At 39.3% G+C, this 16,216-nt stretch overlaps 3 protein-coding genes across 3 annotated transcripts; 1 reads left to right on the top strand and 2 right to left on the bottom strand.

Annotated features, from left to right (window-relative positions):
• Positions 1–2,294: 2,294 nt before the first annotated feature.
• Positions 2,295–6,876, bottom strand: ASPACDRAFT_82539 (exportin CRM1). Its single transcript, XM_020206103.1, has 11 exons — positions 6,559–6,876; positions 6,453–6,482; positions 6,316–6,388; positions 6,190–6,261; positions 5,427–6,139; positions 4,595–5,366; positions 4,075–4,545; positions 3,736–3,965; positions 3,293–3,671; positions 3,066–3,237; positions 2,295–3,009 (listed from the first exon to the last, which is right to left on the bottom strand). The coding sequence occupies exons 1-11, from the start codon at positions 6,622–6,624 to the stop codon at positions 2,769–2,771; spliced, it is 3,219 nt and encodes a 1,072-aa protein (XP_020050947.1). The 5' UTR covers positions 6,625–6,876; the 3' UTR covers positions 2,295–2,768.
• Positions 6,877–9,528: 2,652 nt separating this feature from the next.
• On the top strand, positions 9,529–11,719 carry ASPACDRAFT_37676 (uncharacterized protein; the record flags this gene model as incomplete). Its single annotated transcript, XM_020200324.1, has 2 exons — positions 9,529–10,381; positions 10,503–11,719. 2 exons carry the CDS (start codon positions 9,529–9,531, stop codon positions 11,717–11,719), a joined length of 2,070 nt encoding a protein of 689 aa, XP_020050946.1.
• Positions 11,720–12,248: 529 nt separating this feature from the next.
• ASPACDRAFT_55738 (porphobilinogen synthase HEM2) lies at positions 12,249–13,417 on the bottom strand (the record flags this gene model as incomplete). The annotated part of the gene is made up of 2 exons (XM_020203049.1): positions 12,249–13,151; positions 13,199–13,417. The coding sequence occupies 2 exons, from the start codon at positions 13,415–13,417 to the stop codon at positions 12,249–12,251; spliced, it is 1,122 nt and encodes a 373-aa protein (XP_020050945.1).
• Between the last annotated feature and the right edge of the window lie 2,799 nt (positions 13,418–16,216).

Below are 16,216 nucleotides of genomic sequence, written 5' to 3'. Positions count from 1 at the left end.
TTTATTATTTTAATATTATAATATCTAAAGATTTTTAAACTAACTAATAAAAAATCTATAAATAAATATAAATATTAAATTATATATTAAATTAATAAATCAACTTATATTAAATATACAGTTAGAAATTATATAATTTATAAACTGATTTTATAAAATATTTTTATTTATTAAAAAATAATTATAATATTAATAGTTTAATAGTTTATTTTATATTTATTTTCAGTATGAATAATAGTTAAAAAAGAAATGAACTATCTTAAAAAAATAGAAAATATTAATTTAATATAATTAATATAATAATACTACTTTTTACTAATATTATAATAATATAAAATAGAATTAATAATCGGACAGCTGTTATATATAAGATAAATAGTATAAAAATAAATTCTATAAATAATTAAAATATAATATATAAAATATCGATATTTTAAGATTTTTATAACTAATAAATTCTAATATAAAATTAAGATAATAATTAAGAAAGTTATATAAATAAGAATATATAGAATTAAATATAATTATTTTCTATTTTAATTAAAAAAAAAGATAATTATTAGATATAAAAATAAAAAATATTAATGTACTGACTTGGAAACTGATATATAAAATATTTAAATAAAAAAATAAATAAAAATAAAAATAAGCTATCAGTTTTATAAAAAGTCTAAGAATAACATAACTTAACTATTTATATTTTATAAAATAGAAAAATATATATAATATAATATTAAAATAAAGAAAAAATATAATTTTAAATATATTAAAATAAATAGTTAAATATATATGAAAAATATATTACCAACTATAATATACTACATAATTAATAATAAGATATAAGAAATATTGGTTATTAAAAGAACTTAAGAGGCTGAAAAACTGAATATATTATTCATAGTAAATTATAGTTATTAATACCATAGACAGTAATATAGAAAGAGGCGAAGATTTTAATATATTAATCAAAATAATAGCAGTCACAATTATTTAATATTACTAGAGATTATAAAATTATTAGTATTTAATTAGACTACTATTTTTATAAACACAGCTATATAATATTAAGATATAAATCAAAATATTGAATGTTAGCTAATTAAAATAATATAAATCATTACATTAGCTATATTTATCTAATAGTTATTTTTTCAATTTATGAATAAAATATAGCTTAAAAAGCTATAAATAAGATTAAAAATAAACAAAAATTTAAAAATTATATATCATGTATAGAACAGTCAGAAAAAGCAGTAGAATTATTAAAATATCTAAAATATTTAGAATTAACAGGATCATCTAGATGAACTAGATAGACTGGGTAGACTGAGTAAGTTAGATGATCTAAATCTGCACCGTGATATACAGAATATTAAAAATATTTATACTTTTTTAAAAGCAAAAGTTTACTATTTTAAATAGTTTCAATAATAAGACAGATAGAGTCTCCTTAGTCTACTCAAGGATTTAATAATTATATTCAATAGAATTATTGGTATTTGAATTGCTTCAATTTCAAAGCGCAAAGACAATGCGTGTGGATGTCTACTTGCTTGCCGTGCCCACTTGCTTACTGATTATGTTAACTAGAATAATTAGTGTAAGAGTAGAGTAAAGGAAGAGATTGTTGGTATTAATGAGACTAGCTGTGGGTCCTCCTAAGTACAGGTGCCTCAAGAATACTGTTCATGTAACAACTGGTCAGTGAACACAACAACTACGCTAGTCAACACAATCAGTAACAGCAGACAGGCAACGCAATGAATTGGACAGACTTGTATTGTATATCAAATTGTATCTAGTACCTTGACACCCTTGAAACTATTGTTTAATGCATTTCAACTGCGTTCTTTTCCTCTAGTTGGTAAAATACCCCTTGAGGGCTCTAGTAGTAGTCTGATATCAGAGTCACTTTGGAGTAAGGTAAAATATATGAAATATATCCTATTTTTGATTTGATAGTAAACATACTATTGCGTATAAGGAATATACTACGGAGGTGCCATTTATATTTATCCTATCTATGGAGTATTAATCTCATAGTAATACATATAGAAATAAACCTCGAGTGTCTTTGGATCAACTAACCAATATAATAGGAATTCACAAAAGTAGGTAGTTTATGTACAATAAAGAGGGCTGCCAACTAGCTTGCGCTGCCTGCTTCTTTAATCCGATGTTTAGTCATGCCTCACTTACCCATGTCGAATTGGTTGCAACTAACACCAATCTACTAAATATAGCTCGGATGCAGCCTCCTTTGCCATACAAGCCTCAGGCCAGGCCATTGGGGGAGACGACAAACTTTCAACTCTTGTTGCAGAGTCTCTCTCTAGACACATCATAGTACTATCTCGATAATATCAATGAAGACAAGCCGCCTCTATAGGAACGGATATACACTTGATGAAAGAACCTTCCTCTTTCAAGCCACTAACAAGAAATGATATTCGTCTGGGCTCCCGCTTGAACGGAACAAATGTGTACAAGAATCAATAAATTGCTAATGTCAACCACATCAGGGGAGCCTCGAGATGAGATGGATTAGAATTCATTCGCCGTAGAGCATGAAGAAGAGGGAATAGAAATTCGTGGTAAGGTGACTTTGCCCACAAGCGAATTAGTCTTGATTGGGTACGATAAGCCTTGGGCTCTGGTCGAAATCAGAAACCATAATGCGACCAGCCATCAAACATGTCACTGCATGCTTCGGAGTTTTTTTTAGCCTCCGAGAACAGAGAAACCTCGGCGCGCAGTTCTCTCTCCAGTCAAATCTCTTCGTCCTGGTCCATTTCAGACGGCTTCAACAGCCCTCCAACTTTCAATGCACGGTCCCGTTCGGCGGCCTTGGCGTCTCGTGCTTCCTGTTCCCTTTCATCTGCATATAGTTCGGCATTGTCACCTGGATTTTCTTTCAGAGAAATCAAGAAGTCCCGCAGATGTGTCTTGAACTTATTGAAATCATCGTTGTAGGTAAATAATCCAGCGACGAATTGTTTGGCCGGGATTCTGATCCAGTAGTCAGTACGAAGTTCCGGAGACAAAGGCAATCGAGGAGTACATACTCTTGAAGGTTTTTGAATGCACTGTGTAGGGTTTCCGCCAAATACCTCTGCAAGAAATCTTTGTTGGTTGTTCCCATGGGCATTTGGCCAGGAGAGTAGATAGGCTGCTGCACTTTGCCGGACTCTATGAAGTAGAACATACGCGACAAGAGCATAGCTTGAGACTTGAAACCTAAAGCAGAGAGTATGAGTATGGCTTCGAGATGGGCGGAATGAAGTATGCGTACCGGCCTTGTGATTACTATCACTGAGTACAAAGAACACATCCCCAAGGATCTGAATGAAGAACCGTTGGAAGAATGCATTCGACGTCTGGACATCCGTTTCCGCCATGTTGTTTATGAGTTCAAGGCACATTGTAAGGCCGGTGTTTTCGACTTCGCGGTTGACATGCTTACTTGCCCACATGCAGGAATCGATCACAACCTTGAACTGCGCAGGCTGCAGCTTGAGTAGGGCCGGAAAGCAATATAGATTGATTGCTTGTAGCAGTTTGAAGAACTGCACACGATGGTCTGGGTATTCATGGTAATCCTTGTTGATCATTTCCAAAGTGCATTCGAAGACACTCTCCATAATCATAGGAACCTTATCCTCCATGAGGTTCTGTCGGTATTGTTAGCTCTAATTATACACAAGCATCTGTAGTAGTGAACAAATTAGGACATACGTGTAGCTTGTGAATAATTGTGGTCATGACACTCAGAACTTCAGCCTCACGAGCATCTGGAACATTATGATTGTAATCCACAAGAACAGCCTCAAGCAATGGTGGTACCATGCTAGCGTTCACCATCTCTAAGTCATCGGCTTTTTGCACGTAAGTGTCTATGAGCTTCAAGATCTCTTTCTTGATTGTTCTGAGCCCTCTGACTTTGGGCGTCTTAGTTGCAATTTCACCTAAAAAGTACGTCAGAGGTATGCACCACATAGATAAGCAGGGCAAAATTGTCGGTGGGCAATAAAGGCGGAAAAGATGAAAGAATAGATAAATGGTGTGGGTTATTACCATCTTGCGCAACAGCATTGTTGATGAGTTGACTGGACGCCCGGTACATGTTCAACATATCATGATAGATCCGTCCGAGTTGGGAATAGAAGTATGTTCCGATCGAAGAGCACGCAGCCACATTTGTTTTCATGATATTGCCAACGATCTTGATTGTGTCACCATCCTCCAAGATTTTAGGATTTTGAGTGGCCTGTCCAATGATGGAATCCCAAGCAATATTGGGCAACGACATGAGATTCTCGATCAATCGGTCCTGTAAGCTTTTCTGGCCCTGGGCGGAGATCATATAGCCGCAAGCCTCGTAGAAAGTATGAACCTGCTGTGGCGAGAGGTCGCAGGTAATTTTCCTCATATTGCGGACTATCTCCTCGATAAAAGGTTCGTTCTCGCCTGGCTGGAGCGCAACGAAGTGTCGTCGACATTTGTTGGCGATCTTGATGAAAGTGTCGCAAGCCATATCCTGAACACCTGCACGCTGTTAGGAGGAACGCTCCGTGCTGGGAGTAGACAAACTTGCCTTCGTGTGTTTCATGCATGAATTCGAACAGCTTGTTAACCACCGTCTTTAAAAACTTCCAGTGCGCCTTCAGGAATCTGGGATACTGTCCCACAATATACATAATGTTACTAGCGACGACGGCTTTGTTGTCCTTTCCGCGCTTCATCTCAGTCAGGCCAAGTAAATCCTTGATGACATTGACCAAGAATCTCTTCTCAGTCTCTTCGTTCATCGCCCCGGAGATTGACCCAATTGCCCAGCAGAGAGTATTACAATTGTTCCAAGACCACTCGGACCCGTCAACCTGCTTAGCCAGCTTCTCGATCATGATGTTTTCTGTGTCGACAACGTCCAGATGAGTGAGATAAACCAGGCATTCGCGAATTGTCTTGTAGAGCTGGATAGTATCGCTCTCCTTGACAAATTCGCGAACGATCTCGCCCTCGTCGTTCTCGACAATGAGAACTTCTTCGGGCCGAACGATCTTCTCAATCATGACGGTACGTAGGCTGGAAAGGACCTCCTCGTATTTGTGTTTGCGAAGGGTGTAATTGGCTAAGGTGCTGGGATGCGGCGCGCCTCCGTTTGACAGCCCGCTTACACCCATGCTCACCAGTGGATTAATGTCGGTGATCGGAAGCTGTTGCATCTCCTCATAAAGCTCTTGCACCAATTTTGTCCAATATTCCAAGCAGATTTTGAACACCTCTCTGTCATCGATTTGACTGATACGAATCAGGTAGAAATGGGCGTGGGTGAGGTAGTCACGATTTGGAAGCGTCTCAACAAGCTTAATATGGCAAGAATATCAGTGCCCGGGGGAGAACCGACGGAGGTAGTGGGAACTTACATTGAGATGAGCACTAAAGAAGCTGCAGAGAAAAAGAGCCAGATTGAGAACGAACTCCTGATCTCGCGAATTGCTCTTGGAATATGTTGACTTCAAATCCATCGAGAGAGGTATGATTGTGGAGACAATCGTTAAGGTCTCAGTGAACATACGGACCAACTGATCATCGTAATTATAAGGGTTGCCGATCTGCAGCCCACCGATCTCTGTAAGGCATTTAAGAGTTACATTGCGGTACTCTGCATTGCCCAGAAAGCGGGTCAAGAGCGTATTAATTATGGACGTTTCGAAAATGTATCCGAGCGGAATCCAGTTCAAAAACCGAAGGAGGGTCTCCAGTGTAGCTTTAATCAAAGTCGTCTGGTTCGCATTATCCAACACTTGGGAACACAACTGGAAGATGGAGGAGAATTCGTGGGTCATAGAGGTCTTCAGGTTCCTCGCTTTCACAGAAGTCATTTGGTCCTGAGAAAAATCGAAAACCTCCTCAGACAACAAGCGGAGGATGGTCATGTTGTTTTCGCAAACTGATAGGCTCGAGTGGCACGATGAAATGATATCGTTTATGAATGTTGGCCAGTTGTGCGGCCATTCTTGCTTCAAGATCGAAACTAGCACCAGGTTAAGCTTGTTCAAGAAGACACGTTGGCTTCTCAGCTTTTCCTCTGTTTCGGAGTTATCAAGGATGAACTGGACGATAAAATTCCGGATGCCTGGTAAAAGTCAGATAGTTCCCTATGCATCTTCATGACACGGTCTTTACCTAGGCACTGCTCTCTCGGCAGAACCTTCCATCGTGTCATGATCACATCATCGAGGACTTGAAGAGCAAGATCTAAGCAGAGTCAGTACCCCGCAGGTTTTGATGTACATAATGTCAGTATCGTACATTTAGTTTGTGGATATGAGGATTCTTGGAGGATATTCGCTGCGAGCATCCAGGCGTCTTCATTTTGTTTGAACTGAGAATCAAGCACGGATCAGCAAAACCCTCCTAAGATATGCCAGTGAAAGTTGTTCACTTACATCAGTCAAGGTCTGCTCGGCTTGTTTTTGCTGTGTGTGGTAGAATTGGCGCAGATTAGTGAATCTGGGGTCTCTCGAGTTCGAGGAGTGGCGGATGATAACTCACCAAGTCGCCCTTGCCCTCATAGAAGGCCCGGACAGTGTTGTCCAACTCCTGTATGGAAACAGACATCCCGCTCGAAAATTTGACGTTGCTGTTTGGGATTAACCTCACTCAGCCTTCGAGGAGGAACGAAACAGAGTGAGTTCGAATATCCCGAGAAGACTGTGGATTAGGGAAGTGCTGGAGATAGAGCAGGTGGGCAAAATGCTTTGGCGGGGTAAGAGGCTTCCTTGGAGGGGTTCGACGGAGGTAAGGAGAGCTTGGAGCAATCTACAGTTTGAAGATGCACCATTCACAGGGGGGCTAGAAAAGTGGGGTAAATGAACCGCGAGGCAGGAGTAGCTTAAACTGAGGGTTCTGGCTTTGGGATAAGGATATGATGTCTGACGGTAGACTAAATTCAGCAGATGTCTGGCGGTGAGAAACAGCGCGTTCCTCGGGGTGTTGGCGGCTCACTTCTTGGATTAGCTAAGTAGCTAACCACACACTACTTCACCGCTTTCAGGAATACTGCCGCCGGAGCAATCTTCGTGCTGCCATGTCCCTGCGGCACGCTGCCAGGTGGGCTTGGCGGCTTTACCTCAAACTACGACGCTCAAAACGCCTTCATCACCTGAAGTCAAGAATTCAGCCTGCGTATGACAGTGTAACTCTAAACCTCCAGAATTCTTTAACAGTTCCTATCACCCGCGGTACTTCACACAGCCTTTGAAGTCTTCTATGTATTATGAACAATTTTCTTTTTGACATGTTTGAAGGATATACTGAACAATAACATTGCAATGGATGAGCTTTACCATATGAAGTGACTTATCGTAGAGAAGCTTACGAGCATAGTGGGTTGGTTTCAGGACAGATGCCGGATTGAATATAATGGATTAAGTCAACTAATGCAATTATATGACTTCCTCATAACACAGAGGCTGTGCTCACCTTTATCATCTCCTCGGCAAGCGAAGGTGTGAGTGACTTTGCTGAAGTGTGTATTACTGGTGTGGATTGGTTTGTAAATAGAACCAGGACCAGAACCAGCCAGCAGCAGCAACACCCACGCATCAACCGCGTTCATAGTCTGCCTGCACCAATCGCGGGGGGAGGAAAGGTGGCCAACATTGTGAGCGAAGGAGCCACCAGCAGCGGATAGGCTTACACGTTGCGAGGTGACCTGGAAGCGACTAAGGTACTAACCCGAGCTCCGTACTAGTAGCTACCATAGCGGCCAAAACTAGCCTACCGGAGCGCACAGGCGGTCGGTCGGCCTCTACCTAGGTACGGAGCGGGTACGCAATCTCTTACCGCGCTTCCCTCGCGCGGGAGGCGTTAGGTTCAGAAGCCAGTTAGGAACTAGACTCCTCCCTACTGCACTGGGGACTTATAAAAGACCAATGAATTTTAACCGTGCTTGAACAGAAAAGCCGAGTCATTACTTGTACATAACCTACCTAGGTACAGCACTCAAGTAGTAAATCCTGATAAAGGATTAACTTAGTAGTAGTTAACTACAGTAAACCTGCCCACTCCCGAATCGGTACTACATACTGAGAAATAAGTTAGTGGTTGCCACCGCAGCTCCTTCGCACCCCCATGGCCGATCGCGCGCCTACCCTGTCCGAGCTCTCCCATCAGCCAGCTGGCAGCCGCAGTCTTTCGCTTCGGAAGAGTACTCATACGTACTCAGTATTGTACATGTACTTTACATATACAGTACATAATATGGCATACCTAGTACGGAGTACTACTACAAGGATAACTGAAGGCTTCTTTGCTACAACTACATCAAACTGTCAGTGAACTTCAAGTCATTAATGAATGTGCAAGTCCTTTGATCTTACTCAACCCCCTTTGTGACCCTTCCCCCCTCACCACTGACTTAAGTCTCCTGCCAATTCATCCTCTTCCCCCCCCTTGGTTAATTCCTCTCCTCCCGTTGCCAGTCCTGCCCCAGGGTTTCCCCATACATTTATTACCTACCTTGCTCAGCAGCCCTTCTGTTTCTCTAGCTCCAACCCACGGCGGCTTACTCGACAGCTGTCGACAATAACTGTGTCATTGGTTCCTGCATGGATTAACTTGCTTTTCTGTCCCCATCATCCGGCGGCAAAGAGTTTTATACTAATGCGACTCTCTTGACATCTTACTCGCTGATTTATAATTACAGTCGCTTACTTCCACCTTCGTCCATTGACTGCCCTACTTACTAGAGACCTTCCCCCCCTCCCACCTGATTTGACGTTCCTCCTCCCCTCCCCTCTTAACCCTCTCTCCTCTTTCTGTCTCCCAAGCTAAAGACGCAACCCCAAGTCCATACCACTCAATACTACTCAATGCGCAGCTCTCTACGACCGAGACATAGAGCAGTTCCATCATAGTCTTTACCTGACCGCTTCAATCCCAACTTAGACTACCACCTAACCTGAAATTCTGTTGACCACTCCCAGCGCCTCCAATTATAAAAAATTGGCACCTGCACTTCTTCCCTCGGTTTCGGTCGGATTTAACCTCTAGTCTCGATTCTATCTTGGTTTTTTGCACTTCATATATATGCGGAATCAGCACTGCTTTCCCTGAGACCGTAGCGCAAAGTCCCTGATAACCATACAAGCATACATCCGCGGAACGTTTGCTACTCTTGCCTCGCCGATAGCCGAGTATCGGTCGCGATATATGAATGTCTCGCTAGACAAGTGGACTTCAGTGTCACGCGATTCGGTTTGAACCACATCAATATTCCAATCACCTGGGGCACGAATCGCTACCACGACTGGGAGGGTATCTTTGCGCTCTGTCTGAGGGATCATGACCCTCAGTAAATGACTAGTAGGTTTTACGACAAGTCAATGACTGGCATTCCGTGCTACAATCGTGTTTGAATGGCGACGACGATTCCTGAATAATCATATCTTCATTCGTCTCATACTTGATATACTTTCACTGCCTGGTTGGATCTTTGGTTCAGGCAACTACAATTGGATCATGACTACCGTGGCATCCGCGTCGGTGATGCATGACCACGAGGCCGAGAAGGAATCGAAGGCAGAGAACAGCCCTTCGCGATTCACAGCAGTTAATGGCAAAGAATCGTTGGGCAGTGGCACAGCCACTCCTATCACAAGCACAAGCAGGATCTCTGCGCGTGAGAATCCGACTCTAGAGAGTTCCGCCTCTGACCGAACCCCGAAAAATGGTGCTCATGCTCCTTCGCGACACGATGAGTCTCCGAGGAATCCTGGGTATGCAGAGCGGGATAGCGCCGAATGCGACCAGGATGACCAACGATCACGCCGTTCATTTTCTTCCGCAGAACCCCTCGGCAGAAGTAAGCGCAAGAGATCGGATTCAAGAGAAGAGCATGAAGGCCACAGTATATCTCATAAGGCACCTAGGAGCCCAGACCCACGCCCAGACGACAGCATAGCATCAAGCATTCAGCCGTCTCCGTCGAACGGCGTTGTAACATCTCAAGGAGAATCCGATGTCAAACAGACGCCTACTCATTCTCGACTGGACGAAAACGGCGACATTCGCACAACATTAACAGGCACAGCGTGGAATGAGATCGATTCTCAGTTAATTAAGCAAGCACAGCGTGCGCAGCATCTCGATGCTACGGACGCCCAACTGGCAGAAGCGCTTCAGCGAGAGGCCAATGGTCATGAGTCGCCGAAAGGTTGGAGCACTAGCAACCGTCCAACGGAAAGTTCTGTGCAAAGTGAACAGTCCGCCTCGATGCCAATAATTTCACAGGAGCGGGCACACCCTGCTGTTCAGGTCGCACCAAAACGAAAACGTGTTTTTAGTAATCGAACCAAAACCGGCTGCATGACTTGTCGGCGGAGAAAGAAGAAATGCGACGAGCAGCACCCTGCTTGTAAGTCCCATACACTACTACACTTCAGCGTAGAATGTGTTATTTTGGTTACAATGGTCTCAATTCTAATACCACATAGGCAACAATTGCATCAGGGGAGGATTCTTGTGCGAAGGCTACTCGTCTCGGAGCACATGGCAGAAGCCGTCACCCTCAAAGCCACCTGTACCTCTACAATCGAAAGAGGGTTACAACGAAATAGGTAGTCAATATATGCATGATATCAACCAACCACATGAAAGGCCCCCAGCCTTGACGGAACATATAGAAACCAGCAAGATGAGACCGATCGTCGTTGAGGATGCCGACCGTTCTACTTCCCAATTCAGCACCAGTCCAACAGGCGTTAATTCTGGTCGTGGTTGGACTAAGCGGACATGGGGAGGAAGCAACCATCCGGCGTATATGCCGGATCATCTAACGAAGTCAGACTACCGCGATGTTCCATCGATTCATGAGCTATCTCGGGAGGGCCACTCGAAGTCAGATTATGCCATTGTACCGCCAATCAGGGAACTCTCTCACGGCAACCATCCAAAGTCAGGTGCTTCCCTGTTCCAGAGTGGGATCGATCAACGACCGGCACACAGCAGCAATTTAGATACCAGCAGTCCGCAGGCTCAGGCACGCATGGCTTTAAGTATTGAACATCAGCTGTCTGCACGGACCGTATCCGGGGAGGAAACGGAGAAAGAGAAAATGATGCGCGGCGAGCTTTACCGGCCCTACGATGTTCAACTTGTAGAGGAAAGGGACCGTTGTAAGGCTGCCTTATGGAGGTTCAACAATGCGTGCAACCCAGTATCGGGGCTTAGCACTAAGGAACAAATGCGCCTGCTCAGAGAAGTTTTTATCCCCCCTGTCTCGGCATCCAATACCCCTTCTGGCGCTTCCACATCCCGTTCTTCTGGGACGATTGGCCAAGGTGCAATTGTTGAGGCACCTTTTCACTGTCATTATGGTTACAATGTGCACCTAGGTGAAGACGTTATGATTTCCGAGGACTGCCTTTTTGTGGATGACTGCCCCATTACCATTGGAGCGCACACGTGGATCGGTCCTCGAGTCACGATAATCAGTTCGACAGCTCATGCAAATATGCAAGAACGCAAAGGCTCGCAGAGTCGCTATCAAGGGCGCTCCGTTGCTATTGAGGAAGATTGCTATGTTGGCGCTGGCTGTACGATTTACCCTGGTGTCCGTCTTCGCCGCGGTGCATACGTTGCTCCAGGTGAGGTGGTAAAGTCCGATATAGTAGCCTATGGCTTTCAGGGGTTGAAGCCTGGGTATATGTGATGTATGGAAATCAACTGGCATGACGGAGAGACATGTTCTTTACTATTGAAATAGATTGCTGAAGTATGTAAGCTCTGAGTTTCATTGAACTGTCTATCATGCTAGTTAAGAGGAATGAAACCTACACAGTATGCTGAGTCTCCATGCTTTGCCCACGTTGGAAACCAACTCTATATTTAAGCTAAGTGTATTAGTGCTTGCTCTTGAACAAACAACATGTTCTACTCGTCGGGTTAATATGACTTTGGGAGTTCGGTTCGGTGCAAAGAGTTCGGTTCGGTGCACATTGAGCAAACATGAAAACCCGTGCAACAGGTGGTGGGTCACCCATTATATCATACTTAGTGCAGACGGACTTTGCATTCGGCCGGGTTCCCTCATCGAGGGGACCAGTGAATATAGGCTTGTATCAAGGCTAGGCTTCCGAAGAAAGACATACAAGGGAGAAAGCACCTCCCTCACATAGGGAAGTTGTATGAGATGGAAGGTATCGCAGATTCCCGCGCTCAGACATGGCCCCGAAGCATGGTCATAGCCAATCCAAAAACTCTGGGACAAAGTAGCTCACAACAATTCCTGCACCAGCTCTCAAGATGCCTTCTGTACTCTCAAACGCCATAGATTTCAGATCGAACACGCCAGCTTTTGCCCCTGCATGTATCATGGCATATTCGCCACTAACTTGATATGCTGCGATGGGCATGTCCTGCGCAAGCTCTTTCGCGTCCCTAATTATGTCCAAATAACTGCTCGCGGGCTTTACCATAATGATGTCAGCGCCCTCACTAATATCCCTCTGTATCGCTCGCCTAGCAAGTCCCCTACCTCCGGGAGGCAGCTGATAACACCTGCGATCACCAAAGGAGGGGCATGAGCCTGCTGCATCGCGGAAAGGACCGTATAAGCATCCACTGAACTTCGCGCTATAGGACATGAGGAGGACCCGATGAGCCATACCAGCCTCAATCAGCTTGAGTTTTATGGCGCGTACTCGTCCATCGTTCATGTCCGACGGAGCAACGCAGTGGGCGCCTGCTGCAGCGTAGGCCAGAGCGACATCAGAGATTCGATCGACGGACTGCGCATTATCTAACGTGCCATCTTCGCGAAGAATCCCACAGTGACCATGAGATGTATATTCGCAAAGACATACATCAGTAACGATATAAAGCTGGGGAAAACGCGATCGAAGGAGGCGGATGGCCTGGACTACTGGCCCGTTCGGATCGTCCGCGGCAGTCCCAAGAGCATCTTTGGCGGACGGGTGCAATGGAACTCCAAAAAGGATTACAGATCGCAGTCCTTTGTGGACAAGGGGCCTCAAAAATGGAACCAGGCGGTTCAATCCTCGACGGCATTGATTAGGGAGTGACGGAATTGGCGTCTCTTCATCAGGATTGTCCGTAATGAAGAGCGGATAAATGAGCATTTCCTGTAGCAAATTAGATTGTATCACTAAGCTCCTACATGACTACCGACCTTGGTAAGTTGCTTTTCGGCTTGCCATGATCTGCTTAAAGGATGGCTGTAGCCTGAGTGAAGCTGGCTGGAGATATCACCAGATATGCTGACGCTGGTGGCGGCTGTACTGGTATAGGAGCGAGCAGTGGCCTGGGATCGGGCGTGGGATATTTGGGAACTTCGGTCGTCATGCACATCTCGGAAGGCGAGGTCTGAGACAAGATTGGAGAAAGACATGGCTAAGTAGCAATCTCCGGTCTATTGCGATATTGGGATATGACTCGTGATGATATATGTTGTAAGTGGGGAAAAAAGAAAGAAATCCACTATTGCAGACACTTCACTTCAGTTTTGATATGCTTTTGAGATTTGGCCACCAAAGGCCGTTGTGAGACTTCTTAGTCAGTAGTATTACATATAAACCAGTATGATTCGCTGCGGACAGTATTGACAGGGTACCACCAGCTCAGAGAGGGTCAGAGCTTAGTGCGGAGAGATCAGAACTATGTGTCCCCTCCCCCCGGGGCAGCCTTTCCGGTCCCCTCAGAGCTCTTGTTATGCGTGTGAATATTGTGGAACACTGAAAAAGAAAAAGTGTATCTGAGAAGTGTTATGGATAACCTTCAAATACATAGCAGATTGTCAACAGTCTATCTATACATCCTCTGCATAATAGTTATAATATTAATAATTCTTGATTTATTAATACTTAATCTCTAAAATCTTACTAAATTTTAAGTACAAAGAACTAGTCCTAAAATAAACAAGCTACTATTATTTTATATTTAATTTATTTATTTTTTAATAATTGTGATTCTCTTTAATTATTTTTAAGATATAATAATATATTACTAAAACAGCTTTATATAATTATAATAGTTCAAAATTTAAAAAAATTTTCATTACTAATAGCTTCTATTTTTGCTATTTTTAGATTTTTTAAATAAAAAATCTTATTATAGATAGAATATTAAAATAGTATATATTATTTTTAAAAATATTCTGCTGTTCTGTTATAACTACTTTTTATAAAGATAATTCAGAAGGTTTAAAAAAATCCAAAAAAATCTAAAAAAATCTAAAAAAATCTAAAAAAATCTAAAAAAATCTAAAAAAATCTAAAAAAATCTAAAAAATCTAAAAGATCTAATCATTTTGGTTAGTTTGATTAATTTTGAAAATTTAGTTTATCTGATTTACTAAGCTTATTTAACTAATTTAATTTATTAATCTGATTGATTTTATTTGATATATTTATTATATTTATTTTATTTACTTTTTAATGTCATATTTGTTTATCTATTACGATATTCTACTGTTTGTTCGTGCCCGTCTTTCTTACCGCCCTGGCGGCGGAACTTTAATATAGTCGATTTCTCTGTTTTTTATTATTTATAATAATTATTATAATCAACTATATTAATTATATTAAGTTATATTTTATCAATTATATTTAATAGTATGTCCTATATAGAGTGGCTAACGACCAGATCAGATTAGATTAATTAAAATTTTTATATCTAACTATAATATAACTAAAAGTCAAATAGTTAACTATTTTAATCATTTTTAAGATTAAAATCTATATGTTATATTTTTTGATTGAAATATTCAGATTAATTAGTTATTAATCTAACTATTTTTATTATTATTTGAAAATATATAAAAAAAAGCTTTTAAGTTTAAAAAGATATAATTAAGAAAATTAATATTTTTTATTAATATTTATTAAAAGTAATAAAAAATCTAAATAATATAAATATTATTTAGTTTTTTATAAAAGAGTGGCTGTTTTAATAATAAATATATATGAAAATATATAATTATAATTTTATTTAAATTATATATTTTAATTTTTATATTATATATTAAAATAATTTTTTATTTATTACTAATTAGATTCTTAAAAGTAAATATATAATTTTTTATTTATTATTTTTTTATTTCAGCTCAGATAATTTATTATATTATTTTTTTATTTAGAAAAAGCTAAATTATTTATATTATGAATTAAATATTTAAAAATTATCTATATTGTACTATTTATTAAATTTTTTTAGTAACTGTATTTGTTAGTAATTATCTAATTTAATATTAAATATTATACTTTTTATAAAAAATTGTATAAAAATCTATTTTTTAATTTAGTTTATTATATTTTAATGAGCTTTATCTAGATTTATTTAAAAAAAGAATCTATTTTATAATTTTAAAGTTTAAATATAAATTTTTATTTATTAAATTTATTAAAATAAATAAAATATAACATTATAACAGGTAATTTAACTATATATTAGAATATAATATATTATATTTCTATAAAAATATATTTTGAAATAAAATAAATTATTTTTATAAAATTTATAGTTTTTTTTATACTTATCATATATAAAATAGCTTTAAAATTATAAATCAATCATAATTATTTAATTTATTTTTGAAAAATATTATTAAATTTTTTTTTAATTTTTATAAACTATAATAATACTTAAACTAAAATAAATTTTTTAATTAGATTTTTTTCCTTTTTTAAATGAATAATAAAAGATAGTTTTTTAAAAGTTTATATATAAGTTTAAAAACTATTATTTTACTCTGATTAAAAAAAGTTATTAATAATATAAAATAATCTTTATAAAAATATATTATTTTTTTAATAAGATTTTTTATATCTACTATATTATATATTTCTAGATTTTATAATATTTAAAAATTAAAAATTTAAAAATTAGTTTTATAAACTATTATTTTGTAAAAATTATAAAAAGAAAATAATATCAGTTATATTTAAATAATTAATTAATTAAATATCAAATAATATATTATTATAGATATTTGTTTATTCTTTAAAAGTAAATTTTTTTAAATTATTATTTTTTAGATTTCTATAGTTTATAATAGACAGAATTTTTAAAATTCAATATTATATTTTATTATTGTTTGTTATTTATTATTTCAAACCATTAAATATATTTAAATTAAATATATAATCAATCTTATTTTTTTATTTTTTTGTTTGAAGACTAAATCTATTTG

Source organism: Aspergillus aculeatus, assembly GCF_001890905.1.
Source record: "Aspergillus aculeatus ATCC 16872 unplaced genomic scaffold ASPACscaffold_37, whole genome shotgun sequence".
Lineage (NCBI taxonomy): Eukaryota > Fungi > Ascomycota > Eurotiomycetes > Eurotiales > Aspergillaceae > Aspergillus > Aspergillus aculeatus.
The sequence above is the reverse complement of the archived record's forward strand: the minus strand, read 5'-3'. Positions and strand labels throughout refer to the sequence as shown.

What these genes read in the sequence shown, in the direction of transcription:
- ASPACDRAFT_82539 (XM_020206103.1), bottom strand. Translation starts at nt 6,624, where the DNA reads ATGTCTGTTTCCATACAGGAGTTGGACAACACTGTCCGGGCCTTCTAT. An exon ending in CATGCATGAAACACACGAAG is followed by an intron (nt 4,546 to 4,594) that starts GCAAGTTTGTCT and finishes AACAGCGTGCAG; the next exon opens with GTGTTCAGGATATGGCTTGC. An exon ending in CAATTATTCACAAGCTACAC is followed by an intron (nt 3,672 to 3,735) that starts GTATGTCCTAAT and finishes CAATACCGACAG; the next exon opens with AACCTCATGGAGGATAAGGT.